This window comes from Grammomys surdaster, unplaced genomic scaffold (genome assembly GCF_004785775.1).
Source record: "Grammomys surdaster isolate TR1022 unplaced genomic scaffold, NIH_TR_1.0 210, whole genome shotgun sequence".
Classification (NCBI taxonomy): Eukaryota; Metazoa; Chordata; class Mammalia; order Rodentia; family Muridae; genus Grammomys; species Grammomys surdaster.
In genome coordinates this window covers 2,449,794-2,464,800 of record NW_021604655.1, presented here as the reverse complement: position 1 = coordinate 2,464,800, position 15,007 = coordinate 2,449,794, and the positions used below count along the sequence as shown (strand labels likewise).

Below are 15,007 nucleotides of genomic sequence, written 5' to 3'. Positions count from 1 at the left end.
GTTGGATTTATTTTGTTTTGTTTTTGTGTTTCCAGATAGGATTTCTCTGTGTAGCATTGGCTGTCCTAGAACTTGCTCTGTAGATCAGGCTGGCCTCAAATTTAGAGATCTCCCTGCCTCTGCCTCCAGAGTGCTGGGATTAAAGGCATGGGCAACCAATGCCTGGCAATGATGTTGGATTTTTAGAATTCCAATAAGCATAAATTTTTATTGTAAAAAATAAATCTTGGAAAAGTGAAAGCTTTGAACATCTTTAAAAGTAGTTAGGCATATGCAAGGATTACTCCTTTCCCTAGGGTTTAACAGCTAGACCAAGCACACCTGAACTGTGTAACTTTATGGCTGCTGGATTCAGTCATAGGTACTACAGTCTTAAAACTCCCACATTTTTAAAGTACAAAGGCTGGCAAGATGGTACCTGCTGCCATGATAATAACCTAAGTTTGATTTTATATGATTTTCCTAATTTTGTGTGTGTGTGTGTGTGTTTTATATGGTGTATCTACACTTATGGGGGTGGTGTTTTTCCTGTCTATTTGCACACATGGAGTCCAGAGACCAGCTTGAATTATCTTCCTTCATCTTTTAAAATTCCATTTATTTATCTGCTTTGTATGTTTGAGGGTAGAGGAAGCACATACCGTAGTGCCCATGGGAAAATCAGAAGATAGCTTTTTAGAGACGGGTTTTTTTTTTCCTTCTACCCTGTGGATCTCCAGATGACTTCTTTTTTGTGTGTGTGTTTTATTTATTTATCTATTTATTTTTGTTTTTTTTCTGAGACAGGGTTTCTCTGTGTAGCCCTTGCTGATCTGGAACTCACTTTGTTGATCAAGCTGGCTGGCCTTCAACTCACAGAGATCTGCCTGCCTCTCTGTCTCTGCAGTGCTAGGGTCAAAGACATGTACCTAGCAGGATTTCGTTGTGTAGTTATGGTGGATTTGAAACTTGTTGCATATTGACTAGGCTGACCTCAAACTCACAGAAATCTGCCTGCCTCTGCTTGATATCATGCTTGGCATTCCAAACACTTTTAAAACGTCAGCCTTCCTATGTTGCTCCCTGGCTTATAACTGCTAAGGATGTAACTCAGTTGGTAAAATGTCTGCCTAGTATATATGAAGCCCTGGGTTCAGTCTCCAGTACCACAGAGAACTGAGCAAGGTAGCACATGCCTTTAATCCAGCACTTGGGAAGTAGAGGCAGGGGGATCAGAAATTTGCTACAAAACCCTAAGAGAAAATGTCTTCAGGATTTCCCAATCGCTCTCAGGATACGATCTACTCTTCTTCGGTATTTTATGTTTTCCCTGTACTGTCTGGTCCCCTCCTGTCTACTGCTAGCTACTATACTTACTCTTCCAGGACATGGGGCCACTTAACAGCTGTGAGAATGTAGTTTTCCACTTAGAGACACCCTTGCATGTGTGCATCATTCTCAATCCCCTTCCCACCTTGCTAGATCTGGTTTATCTTTTAGGACTCTGCTGTCTCTTTTTCCAATCTCAGGGTGGTCCTGTCAGCATTTAGCACTGTTAGATTTGTTTACTTTCTTATCATTATCCTTCCTTTTTAAACTGAGCCCCTAGGATGAAAACTGCCTTCCGTCTCATGTCTTGTGGAAAGTGGTAGATAGAGTCTCTAGATCAGCAGTTCTCATCCTTCGGGTCGCAACCCCTTTCCACATATCAGATATCCTGTGTGTCAGATATTCGCATTATGATTCATAACAGCAGCAAAATCACAGTTATGAAGTAGCAATGAAATGATTGTGTAGTTAGGTGTCCCCACAACGTGAGGAACTGTTACAGCATTAGGAAGGTTGCTTTCCCAAATCATGCTTTCCCATAGTGCTACGTGTGACTATTTTTATGCACAGTAATTCCTTGAACTATTCTATTTATGTTGGATATTTTCTTCTGATCTTCTACTGTTATTAATGCAACTTTAATGAATTTCTCCATATCGGAACCAGAATCAGTGCTCTTAACCACTGGGTTATTTCTTCAGCCTCAAAAGTCTAATTTTAAACCACAGCCTACAGATGAGTAAATACATAAATAATAGATACTGTTGGCTTTCCAGGGTCCAAAATAGCTGTCATTGAAAAATAAATAAACCACAACCAGAACTGAGAAAAATGGCAAGTGTTTGCTTTGAGCGTTTTACTGACTGCAGTCTCAGCACCTCACTGATTTTTAAATTAATAACTGAGCACCTGTAAAATTATAATCTAATTTTAAAGCACCTTCTTATTCTAGTAAAATATCTGGGCTAGTTTATTTCTTTAATGTATGTGATTATACTGCCATTGTCTTCAGACGCACCAGAAGACGGCATCAGATGCCATTACAGATGGTTGTGAACCACCATGTGGTTGCTGGGAATTGAACTCAGGACCTCTGGAAGAGCAGTCAGTGCTCTTAACCGCTGAGCCATCTCTCCAGCCCCTGTAGTTTTTACACTCAAGTAGTCTATGGTATGTTTTCTGTCTCTGTAGTTTTGCCCTTCTGAGCAGCTCATATAAATTCAGTCTATGTAACATATGGTCCTGTATTTCTGGCTTCTTTCATTTAGCATAACATTTTTTGAGTTCATGTCTTAGCATGACTTAGTACTTCGCTTCTTTTTATTGCTAGGTAATACTCATTGTATAGATGTATTCCACATATTGTTAATTCATGCACCAGTTCCCAGACATCTGGATTGCTGACTTAAGCTGCTGTGAATATTTATGTGCTAGTCTAGGTAGAGCAGGCTGGTCTGAACTCATACAGATCCACTTACCTCTACTTCCTGAGTGCTGGGATTACCAGCGGCACAGCATTTGCTGGAATTTTTGTTTTTTTATGAGACAAAACTGGCCTCAAACTTGTATGTAGCTGAGGATAGCCTTGAACTAGTTGATCCACCTCTACCTCTGTAGAAGAGTGAATGGGTATGCCACCATACCCAGCTAGAGTTATAAAGTTTTTTATATTAATTAATGTAATTATTTTATTAGGGATGCCTTCTGTGTTTTTCCTTTTCTATGGCCTATCTTAATTTTTCTGCTGGTGTCTTTGTCTATGTGTGTGCACATGGGTACATATGTACATATATATGGAAACCACTGGTTGACCTCAGTTATTGTTCCTCATGCAACTGTACATTTGTTTTTTAGCTAGTTGATATCTCACAGACCTGAGGCTCACAGTTAGGCTAGGCTTCCTGGCCAGGGAAGTCCCAGCCAGGATCTACTCTGTCTCTGTTTCCCCAGCTATAGGATTATAAGCATGATCCACCATTTCCAATTTTTAAAAAATACTCACTTATTTTTATTTTGTGTATGTATGTATTTTGTTTATATGTATGAATGTGTACATGTGTATGCCCCTCAAAAGTCAGAAGGTATCAGGTCCCATAGAACTGGAGTCACAATGGTGGGTGCTGGACACAGAGTGAATTCTGGTACTTTAACTAAGGTCCTCATATTGCATAACTCGCATTTTGCTGGCAGAGTTATTTACCTATCTCCTGCTCGTGTCTTTTATTTTGAAAAATTGTTTTTGAGACAGAATTTCAGTACATAGTCTTGGCTGGCCTAGAACTCACTATGTAGACTAGGCCAGCCATGAACTCATAGAAATTGTCTTGAAGTGTTGAGATTAGGGGCATATTCCACTATAGGTGTGTGTGTGTGTGTGTGTGTATTTGTGGATGCATCTGTTTTCAATTGTGTGTATATGTGAGGTAGGCATATGCTTGTAGGTGCCCACAGAGACCACAGTTCTTAGATCTTCCTAGAACTAGAGTTACAGATGGTCCACTCAGCAAGGGTACTAGTAAATGACCTTGTGTCCTCTGTAAGAACAGTGAGTGATCACTGAGCCGTCTCCCTAGTGCCTACTAGTGTCTTTAAAAACACAAAGTTTGGGGCCAGGGAAATTACTCAGTGGTTAAGAACACTGGCTGCTCTTCCACACAACCTTTTTCAATTCCCAGCACCCAAATGGCAGCTCAAAACTGTAACTCCAGTTCCAGAGGATCTGGTGCACTGACGTACATGCAGACAAAACACCAATGCATGTAAACTAAATAAGTAAATAAATAAAAACCACAAAAGCTTTACATTTTGAATATGTCTTGTATATTAATTTTTAATTGGTTAAAAACTATATTTTAGTTTTTACTGATCTGTGACAAAGTGGCAACTAGCTTATTAGCCATTTACTGTCTTCTCTAGCCTCCAGGATCCTATAGACCACCCCCTCCTATGGGTAAGCCACCTGGGTCAATTGTAAGACCCTCTGTTCCACCAGCAAGATCATCTGTTCCTATGACTAGGCCTCCTGTGCCAATACCACCACCGCCTCCTCCACCTCCACCACCACCACCTCCTCCTCCAGTTATAAAGCCAAAAACTTCATCTGTGAAACAGGAACGCTGGGACGAAGATTCTTTCTTTGGGCTCTGGGATACGAATGATGATCAAGGACTGAATTCAGAATTTAAGCGAGACACTGCAACAATTCCATCTGCTCCGGTATTACCACCCCCGCCTGTTCATTCTTCCATTCCCCCTCCTGGCCCAATGCCTATGGGTATGCCACCAATGTCCAAACCACCACCAGTGCAGCATACAGTTGACTATGGCCATGGCCGAGGTGAGTAATAATGGTGAATTTATGGTTGGGGTTCTACAGAAATTGTTTGGTGGTGGTGGTGGTGGTGGTGGAGGTGGTGGTGGTGGTGGTGGTGGTGGTGGTGGTGGTGGTGGTGGTGTTTTGATTTTGTGAGACAGAATGTCTTTGGCAAGGCTGGCTTCAAACTCACTGTGTTGCAGAGAATTTCTGTCCTAGTTAGGGCTATGGTTGCTGCAGTGAAACACCATGGCCAAAAAGCAAGGTGGAGAGGAAAGGGTTTATCTTCTACGTTGTAGACCAACATTGAAGGAAGTCAGGACAGGAACTCAAGCAGGGCTGGAACCTGGAGGCAGGAGCTGATGCAGAGTCTTGGAGGGGTGCTGCTTATGGGCTTTCTCCTCTTAGCTTGCTCAGCTTGCTTTCTTATAGAACCCAGGACTACCAGTCCAGGCATGGTGCCATGCAGAATGGGCTGGGTCTTCCTTGCCCAGTAATCACTAGTTAAGAAAATGCTGTACAGTTGGATCTTATAGAGACATTTTCTCAACTGAGGCTTTCTCATTTGAGATGACTCTAGTTTGTGTCAAATTGGCATAAAACTAGCCAGGACAGTGATTTTAAACTCCTGCCCCTAACCTCCCACATTCCAGGATTATAGGTTTATACTACAGCACCTGCCAGGAATTGGTTTTCCAGAGAAGAGACTTTTAAGTTTTTCAAGATTCAATCTTGCTGGCCCTGGAACTCCATATTCCCCCAGGCTCTAGGTACTCCTGCCTTAGCTTCCTCAGGGCTAGGATTATAGGCATAAGACTACCAGGCCAGACCTCTACAGGAATTTACTAGCTTGAGATTGGGTTTTCTTAAGCTTCATGCTTACATTTCATTCCTGATTTTCTTTGCCAGATATGCCTACTAATAAAGTTGAACAGATACCATATGGAGAAAGAATAACTCTACGCCCAGATCCATTACCTGAAAGGTCAACTTTTGATGCAGGTAGGATTCCCAGTGAGGAGAGTAATTTTAAGGCCTAATTTTAAGGAGTAATTTTAACTTTAGGGCCTAATTATTACAAGATTTTCCTTCTAGCAAGGTTAGTCTAGGCTTTCCTTTCATATCACTGAAAGATTCTTAAATTTAAGACTAATTTATATTCTCAATTAAAATTGCACTTCTTGCTTTAATTTCTGAAAGTGTTCTGGTTCTTACTTTGTCTCTATAGACCACGCAGGGCAGCGTGACCGCTACGAAAGAGACCGAGAACCTTACTTTGACCGTCAGAGTAATATAACAGATCATCGAGATTTTAAAAGGGAACGAGAGACACATAGAGACAGAGACAGAGACCGTGTCCTTGACTATGAGCGGGATCGGTTTGACAGAGAGCGCAGACCCCGAGATGACAGGTATGCTGTGATGAAGACTTTTGCTGTACATTAAAAATACCTTGTGTAAATCCAGCGAAAGTCATTCATTTGTTTGTTGGATTGGGGGGCTGTTTGTTTGTTTGTTTGTTTATTTTTGGAGATAAGGTCCTCTCCATTATATAGCTCTGTCTTTCCTCGAACTTGTTATGCTGACCAGGCTGGCTTTAAACTTACAGAGATCTACCTGCCTTTGTCCTCTGAATGCTGTGAGTAAAGGCATGTCCACTATGCCTGGCCAAATGTCAGTACGTTGGAAAGAGATTTAGTGAGTAATATACTCTTTGCAGTATATGTATAATTTGGAAAAGGAAGAGCAGTTTCTAGGCAAGTACATGCTTGAGTTCTCCTTGCTTGAATTCCAGAGAATTAAGTTGAAATTTGGACAGCAAAATTGAAAGGAAGTAAAGTGCAACCAGTAATTAATTTACAGGCAAGCGATTTATTTTTACAATTCTTGATTTTTAGGTAGATATAAGTGAAAAAAACAAGTTTAAAATTTAAATAAAGACTATGGAGTAACTGCCTATTGAGACAATGAGCAGACAATAATGTGTTACAAAGCAGAGACCTTCCAAATATGTGTTTACCAAAACTTCCTACTACACCCTGTAGGAATCAATCATATCGAGACAAAAAAGACCATTCTTCATCCAGAAGAGGAGGATTTGATAGGCCATCCTATGACCGGAAGTCTGATAGACCACCCTATGAAGGCCCACCCATGTTTGGAGGTAGAGTAATGCCTTAATGACAGTAACCACATTGCTAATGTAAACAAATAGAAGGTGTTTCTCACTGTAGCTATGCATCTAAACCTTCACGGTAACTGTACTTGAAGATTTCTTAAGTGATGATAGCGTTATTATAATAAATAGTAACGTACGGCTGGAGAGAGGGCTCGGGGGTTAAGACCGTGTACTGTTCTTACAGAGACCCATATCAGGTAGTTTGCAACTGCTTGTAACTCCAGCATTCATGAGATGTCCCTAACTTTGGGCACATGCACATATACAGATATACACACATGTACATGTATATAAATAATAACAAAAATATTTTTAAAAATAGTAATATAATTAATGAAATAAAATTTAATTCTTAAACTAGTAAAGAAAATTTGAAAAACAGAAACAGAGTTACTTATAATCTCACCACACACCATGCTAGAACATACATTTCTCTCATTTTCTCTTAAAAATTATTATTTCATTTTTTATTTTTATTAGTGACCAGGGCACCCCTTGAAGTGGCATTGTGTTCCACCATGTGGGTACTGGTAATTGAACCTTGGTCCTCTGAAAGTGCAGCCAGTCTCTCTCTCTCTCTCTCTCTTTTTTTTAAACATCTTTAATTTATTTTTCTATGTATATGGGTGTTTTGTCTGCATGTGTGTACCATGTGTATTTAGAGCCAGAAGAGGGTGTCAGACCCCCGGGGTTGGAGTTAGAGAGTTGTGAGCCGCCATGTGAGTGCTGGGAGTAGAGCATGGATCCTGGAGAACAGCCTGTGCTCTTAACTGACGACCGTCCCTCCAGACCCTGCAGCTGGCCTCTTATGTACTGACCCCTGAACCCTCACTCCAGCCCTCTTATTTTTTCTTCATATACTTATGTATGAAGTTATAATCCAGAAGAAAACCAGTAGTTTTCTTGTTGTCGTTTTTTGGTTTTGGGTTTGGTTTGGTTGGTTTTTTTTTGTTTGTTTTTTTTTTGTTTTTTTGTTTTTTTGCTACACCCAGCATCACACACAGAGAGAGCCTCGCGAATGCTGGGCAAGTGCTACAATGATAAGTTGTATTCCCACCCAAAGTAAAGTTGTCTTTAGTGTATTCTGTTTAATAACTGCATCATAGACATTTTCCCACATTCAGACCTCTTGCTGGCTCCATGACATTTCATGGGATTGATAAAGTGTAAGGCCCTTACAGTTAGACATGAAATTGCTTTTATTTCTTCATTACCATGAGTTGCACTTAAACTAGAAACTTTCACCTATGGAAAGGAATAAGCTTTCCTAGTCGATGACTCTTTCTCTAAAACTATAAAGTGAAAGTACTAGAACCCATACGGTGTCAGCTATGCTTTGGTTTATCCAGTAAAATATTTTTCCCTTTATGTCCTGTTGCTGAATGTTTTCCTATATTTAATATAAGTAAAGGTGAATTAAATATATTTCAGAACAATCTGTTCTGTTTTTTTGTTTCCCCCAAATGGGCCAGTCTTTTCATTTTCTTGATTAGAATAGATTTATATTATTAATTAAATGTAAAAGTGACCTTGAATTCATTAGACCTGATCTGAATTGTAATTAAGGGGAGAACAGAAAGTTATTGGCTCTCATAATGATGACTGTGTAAACAATGTAATTCAACTGTTGTAACTCTAGGAGAACGAAGAACTTACCCAGAGGAGCGAATGCCCCTGCCAGCTCCTACCCTGGGCCACCAGCCACCTCCAGTTCCTCGGGTTGAGAAGAAACCTGAGTCTAAGAATGTGGATGACATTCTGAAACCACCAGGCCGGGAGAGCCGGCCTGAACGAGTGAGTCCTCTAAACTTGACTAGTTTACTCTGAAGAGAGGAAGATCGTTCTCCTTCCCCCACCACCACCACAACCCTCGCTTATTATTAAATGTCTAGTAGATTTCAGTTTTCTGCAACATAAAAATACTGGTTTCAAAGCCACATAGCATCCGAAATCAATAAATAATCTCAGATACTGCCTACACTTTAAAATCTTAAAGAAAGTTTAGAGCCAATAATGTTGGAAATTTTCCAATAATGTTGAAAATCTTTTTAAAGTTTTTGAGAGCTTAATTAATTGCATTTTGAAAAGAGGAAAAGTATATTTGACTTAATGGTATATGGAACAAAACGAGGAAAAATTAGGAGACTTGATTAGGTTTAATCTGCTGATATACTATCTATCTGTCTATCACTAGATAGATAGAGAGAATATGTCATGATATGGATAGATAATACACACAAGTATATATAAGCATATGCACATATACTTTTATTTTGAAATTTGTGTAATATTGAATAATCTTATAATAAAGATTTCAACCAGATACTTGGATTCCACATATAGATGAATAGGTCATTGTATTCTAGGTTTTTTTTTAACATGTATGAGTATGTTTGCCTGTTTGTGTGTGTGTGCCTCATGCCCACAGGAGTCAGAAGAGCGAGTCAGATTCCCTGGGACTGGAATTACAGATGGTTGTGAGTTGCCACATGAGTGCTAAGAGTCAAATCCAGGTCTCTGCTAGAACAAGTGCTGAAATTGCTTAGCCATCTCTCGAGCCCTCTCTCTGCCTACTTTTTATCTGTAGCTATCCCTGATGTCCTGTGGTTGCTGTTTGAATGATACAGTAGTCCACCATCTTGTCTATGGTTGTACTTTCTGCAGATCCACTTATTTGAAGTCAACAGTGATGCAATAATTTTAATCAAAATTGGTGCCTAGTGTAGTAGCACATACCTTTAAACCTAACACTCAGAAGGCAGAGCCAGGCAAATGTCTATGAGTTCAAAGTCAGCCTGGTCTATGTAACAGGACACTATGACTTAAAGAAAAAAAAGAAAATTTTAGAAATAATTGATAAATTTAAAATCTTATGTGTCATGGTGATATCTTACCGTTGAGTCATCCCTTGGCATATCCACACCTGTCGATCACTTAGTTGTCTTAGTTATCAGATTAACTATCGTAGTATTATAGGATCTGAATATTATCCATGCTTTCAGGCGTCCACCAGAGATCCTTAGAATGTGTCTCCAGTGACGTGTATCTTTTACCGTCCCTTTACTTTCGATGTGTTTCTTAAATTACTTTTATTTTTCTGTGCATGCACCATGCCACCATACTCAGTGGAGGTCAGAGGATAACCTTTGAGAATTGGTTCTCTGCTTTGAGCGTGTTGATCCCAGGGAACAAACTCAAACTGTCAGTCTTGGCAGGAAGTTACCTTTACTCACTGAGCCATCTCAAGGGACTCCTGTTTGTCGAGACTACATGTGTATCTGTGTGTGCGTGCGTGTGTATAAAGTGTATTTCCTGTGGACCACACATAGCCGAATGGTAGTTTGTGTTGGCTTTTTTGTCATTTGTTTTTCTTTTGCTAGTGCTGGAGTTTGGGCCTATAGCAAGTGCTCTCCCAACCATCGAGCAATGCCATCATGCTAGTTTCTACCTTTTGATTATTGAGATAAAAATCTCACTATGTGTACTTGGCTGGCCTGCAACTCACTGTGGAGACCAGGCTGGCCTCAAACTCAGAGATCTGTCTGCCTCTGCATCCCAGTTGCTGGGATTAAAGGTATACCACCACACCTGGCCTTGATTGGATTGTTTAATCCATTTACAGTTAAAATTATTTTTATATAACTGGCTTTATTTTATTTTTGGCTTGCTCATTTTAGGTATATAAATACAAGTTACTTTTATATGTTCATCTTGTGCTCAATAACATTGGTGAACTTTTCATTTCCAAAGCTTTTCAGCAAATTCTTAGAATTTTCCGTATATAAGAATATGTCATCTGCAAGGTAATTTTACTTTTTCTGTTGTAAGTTCACTGGCTTGTATTTTTCTTGCCTGGTTACCCTAGCTGACACCTCTAGTACCTTATTGAGTAGATGTCTTTGGAGTAGGCGTCTTTGCCTTATGTTTGTCTTAGAAAACATTTAGTCTTTTACCCTTAAGCATGTTGTAGTTATGGCTTTTTTATTATTGGTGTATGTAGGGAGGCACACATGCTACAACACACTTGTGACGATCATAGGACAGCTTGCAGGAGTTGGTTCTCTCCACTGTGTAAGTCCCAGGGATCAAACAAGGATGCTAAGGCTTAGAGGCCTTCAACCCTGAGACATCTTGATGGGCCAAGCTGTGAATTTTTATGGCTGCACTTCATCAGATTGAGGCTGGGCCTCCTATTCCTACTTTGTTTGATATTATTAGTCACAAAGAGTTGTTGGATTTTGTTGCATATTTTTTAGATTAATTGAAATGATGCTATAATTTTTTTTTTAGTATATTGGCTTAATTTAGTACATTAATTGATTTTCATGGCAACTTTTTTTCTATGTTGCTAGATAGTTCATAGTATCATAGTTTTTTTTATAATGTCTTTGCCTGGTTTTGGTGTCAGAGTGATGCTTGCCTCATAATATGTTTGGAATTATTTCTTTTGTTTTTTCAGATAAGTTCTCAAGAGTATAATAAGCTGGCCTCAAACTTGTTAAGTAGTCAAGGATGATCTTAGGACATTGAACTTCTGATCTTCCTGTCTCGACCTCTCAAAGGCTGGCATTCAAGCTATGTGTCACCAGTGCTGGCTTTTATTCACTTACTTGATTTTTAGCCAGGTCTCACTATATATTTCTGGTTGTTCTAGAATTCACTATGTAAGCCCGGCTGACTTCACAGAATCCACCTGCCTCTGTCTCTGCCTCTCTCTCTCTGGATTACAACACTTCACCCCAACCCCTACCCCCCTTGTTTAACTCTCTCAGTCCCCCTGTTTTGTCTGTTTCGTAGGCAAGTTTGTTCACTTATATCAGTGTAGATATTTGTTGGTTTGATTTAAGTTATCTTCTTTGTTAGCACACACTTATATGTATCTATTCCTTTATAATTTCTTTACATTTCTGTAATATTAGCAGTGACATCTTATTATAGTGCCTTTTTTTTTTTTTTTTTTTTTTTTTTTTGGTTTTTTGAGACAGGGTTTCTCTGTGTAGCCCTGGCTGTCCTGGAACTCACTCTGTAGACCAGGCTGGCCTTGAACTCAGAAATCCGCCTGCCTCTGCCTCCCAAGTGCTGGGATTAAAGGCGTGCACCACCACTGCCCGGCTTATTATAGTAATTTAAGTCTTTTTTCTTACTTAATCTAGATAAATCAATTTCATTGGGTTTTGTTTTGTTTTGTTTTCAGAAGACCAGCTTTTAATTTTATAGATTTGGGTGTGTATGTGGAGTATTTTTACTTTTTAGCTCTAATGAAGTACTTGAGACTGGGTTCTTATAAGGAAAAGATGTTTATTTAGCCCATGGTATAGGTGCAAGAGTGCAGCATCAAGATTAGCTTGGCTATAGTCAGGGCCTTCTGTTTGCATCAAAACATAGTCGATGTGTCATGGTGGGAGGGTGTGTGAGAGAGGGAAAATTACTGATGAACAGGAAGCTGGAGACACTCAGAGTCAGGCTTCCCATGTGTGACATTCCATGGTCATGGAAGCTACCCAGGCTTCCAGAAGAATTACCCGCAATGACCTAATCAACTTCCCACGAATCCCCACTCGATAAAAGCTCCATTATCGATATTCTTCCAGCTTCTGTTCTGTTGAGGAAAATACAAACCATATCCAAACTATAAAGTTTTACTGACTTTTCTCTATTTTATTAGTATTTGTTCTAATCTTTATCTTTTGCTTCTGTTTTGTTAGTTTTAGCTTGTTCTTTCATAGTGTTTTAGGTAGAAAAATAGATTTTTCTTAATTTTTAAAAGATTGATTTTGTGTGATGAGTTTTGTCTACATGTATGTATGCACACTATGTGTGTGCCTGGTGCCTACAGAGGTTAGAAGAGGATGTTGGATCTCCTGAGACTAGAGTTATAGCTTTGTGAACTACCATGTGGGTGCTGGAAGCTGAACCCAGTTTACTTCCTTAGCAGTTTCCCACACTCATAGAAACGTGTTTTAAAGAGAATTTTTAAAAGGAGGGAGGGGTGTGCTGGTTCAGTTTGCTACCACTTCTAAGATCCCAGCTAAGCTGTGTCTCTAGCCCCTAAATCATTTTTAGTTCTTGATACAGACATGCACACCTAAAATTCACTTCAAATATTTGTTTAGTTTTATCCCATGAGCTGTGGTTAGTTCTTGATACAGACATGCACACCTAAAATTCACTTCAAATATTTGTTTAGTTTTATCCCATGAGCTGTGGTATGATGTGTTTTTATTTTTATTCATGTCAGAGTAATTTCTGATACTTGTGATTTCTTTGAGCCCTTGTTTTGTTTTGTTTTGTTTTCCTAGTAATTTGTTCTACATATTTGTGTATTTCCTTTCCTTTCCTTTGTTTTGTTTTGTTTTGTTTTGCCCTGCCTGTTTTGAGACAAAGTGTCAGGTATAGCAGGCTGGTCTCAAGAGTCCCTATGTGGCCAAGAGTGACTTTGTTGTTGACCTCTTTCCTCTGCCATCTTAGAGCATGTGCCATAGTGCTGGGGTGGTGCTCTTTGTTTTCTGCATGATAGGAAGCAGTCTGCCAACCTAGCTACATCCCAGCCCCCAAGAAAACAAAAAATCTGACCCTTTCCATTGTGTTTCAGATTGTTGTTATAATGAGAGGATTGCCTGGCAGTGGAAAGACACATGTTGCAAAACTTATCCGTGTGAGTATGGGAAAGTAAAATGAGAAAAAGGAAACAATGAGTTGCTTGTCAGTGGGTGGTATTGTGCTCATCTCGGTATCCCCCAGGGATAAGTTATGGGTGCCCATGGGGCCTTAGACGGTTTTCATCTATTTAGACAAATAATTTTGCCTATGATTGATTTGAAACCACCAGAAGTTTTTATTTTAAGCACTAGTTGGAACTTTAGTGTTTGTCAGTTTGGTTCATAATTTTTTTAAAAGCTTGATTGTTGTATTCTCAGGATAAGGAAGTAGAATTTGGAGGACCTGCACCCAGGGTTTTAAGTCTAGATGATTATTTCATTGCTGAAGTAGAAAAAGAAGAAAAAGATCCAGATTCTGGGAAGAAAGTGAAAAAGAAGGTATGTGGATCCTACTAGACCTTTTGGTCGGATGTGAAGGAAGATGTGTTCAGGGAGAGATGGGGGAAGGCTGGGTTGTTTGTTTGTTTTTGTTTTTGAGGCAGAGTATTACCTATGTAGCCCTGGCCGACCTGGAACTTGTCTGGTAGATCAAGTTGGCTTTGAACACATGATCTGCCTTCCTCACCTGCTTAGATTCAAGGTGTGTACTGCCACGCCCAGCTTGCACTGTTTTGTTTTGGTTTTTGGGTTTTTGTTTGTTTTTAAGATTAGAATTTCCTTGTCTTATGGACACAACTTAGGTGCTTAGGTGGAAAGAAAAGGGTGCAGAGTCATCCTGTTCAGTTAGCCAGGCTAAGTCTGATTCCTTACTCCTGCTAAACTCCTTTTCTCTGTGGGATCGTAGGTAATGGAATATGAATATGAAGCTGACATGGAGGAGACTTACCGCACCAGCATGTTCAAAACTTTCAAAAAGACTCTAGATGATGGCTTTTTCCCTTTCATCATTCTGGATGCTATCAATGACAGAGTTAGACATTTTGACCAGTTTTGGAGTGCAGCAAAAACCAAGGGTTTTGAGGTACAGTCTTAACTTTGAAGCACTTTTAGTGTGAATTTTATATTTCTTGGCCTAATTGTTACACATTTTCATTTAGGTGTATTTGGCTGAAATGAGTGCTGATAACCAGACTTGTGGCAAGAGAAATATTCATGGAAGAAAGCTTAAAGAAATAAATAAGGTGATTTTCAGAACATGGTGTGCTGGAGAACCCTAGACATCAGTCTTTTCAACACTAGCAGTGCTGGCTTAAGTCTTACTTAGCTCAGAAGTCTTTCTGCCTGCTTTAGTAAGTGGTCCCCTTTCTGTACTGTAAGTGGAAAGGGATGCCTAGCTCTTCCTGAAACTAGTCTGTTAAAGTTACAGCATTAATTATCTCTCTCTTGTTGCTTTCCTTAGTCTTTATTGGAGTAGTTGTCTGAGTTAACTTGTTCTGGACATCTCAATAGATGGCTGAGCACTGGGAGGCTGCACCTCGTCACATGATGCGTCTAGACATCCGTTCCCTGCTACAGGATGCTGCAATTGAAGAAGTAAGTGTGCGTCTGCGTCAGTGCAGTGCAGATAAGCGACACATTCTTCACCTGCTTTACTTTGAAAATTCGAAA

At 39.6% G+C, this 15,007-nt stretch overlaps 1 protein-coding gene across 5 annotated transcripts in view; it reads left to right on the top strand.

Moving 5' to 3' along the window:
- Ylpm1 (YLP motif containing 1) overlaps nucleotides 1-15,007 on the top strand; it is a 70,462-nt gene that overhangs the window by 35,163 nt on the left and 20,292 nt on the right. For 4 of the 5 annotated variants that reach the window (XM_028771820.1, XM_028771824.1, XM_028771823.1 and 1 more), the window contains 10 exons: nucleotides 4,225-4,645; nucleotides 5,531-5,623; nucleotides 5,850-6,033; nucleotides 6,667-6,785; nucleotides 8,440-8,594; nucleotides 13,393-13,455; nucleotides 13,718-13,837; nucleotides 14,244-14,420; nucleotides 14,497-14,580; nucleotides 14,849-14,932. In XM_028771820.1, coding sequence (XP_028627653.1) covers nucleotides 4,225-4,645; nucleotides 5,531-5,623; nucleotides 5,850-6,033; nucleotides 6,667-6,785; nucleotides 8,440-8,594; nucleotides 13,393-13,455; nucleotides 13,718-13,837; nucleotides 14,244-14,420; nucleotides 14,497-14,580; nucleotides 14,849-14,932 — 1,500 coding nt within the window. The remainder of the gene's footprint in view (nucleotides 1-4,224; nucleotides 4,646-5,530; nucleotides 5,624-5,849; nucleotides 6,034-6,666; nucleotides 6,786-8,439; nucleotides 8,595-13,392; nucleotides 13,456-13,717; nucleotides 13,838-14,243; nucleotides 14,421-14,496; nucleotides 14,581-14,848; nucleotides 14,933-15,007) is intronic. The other variant, XM_028771821.1, reaches the window with a different exon arrangement.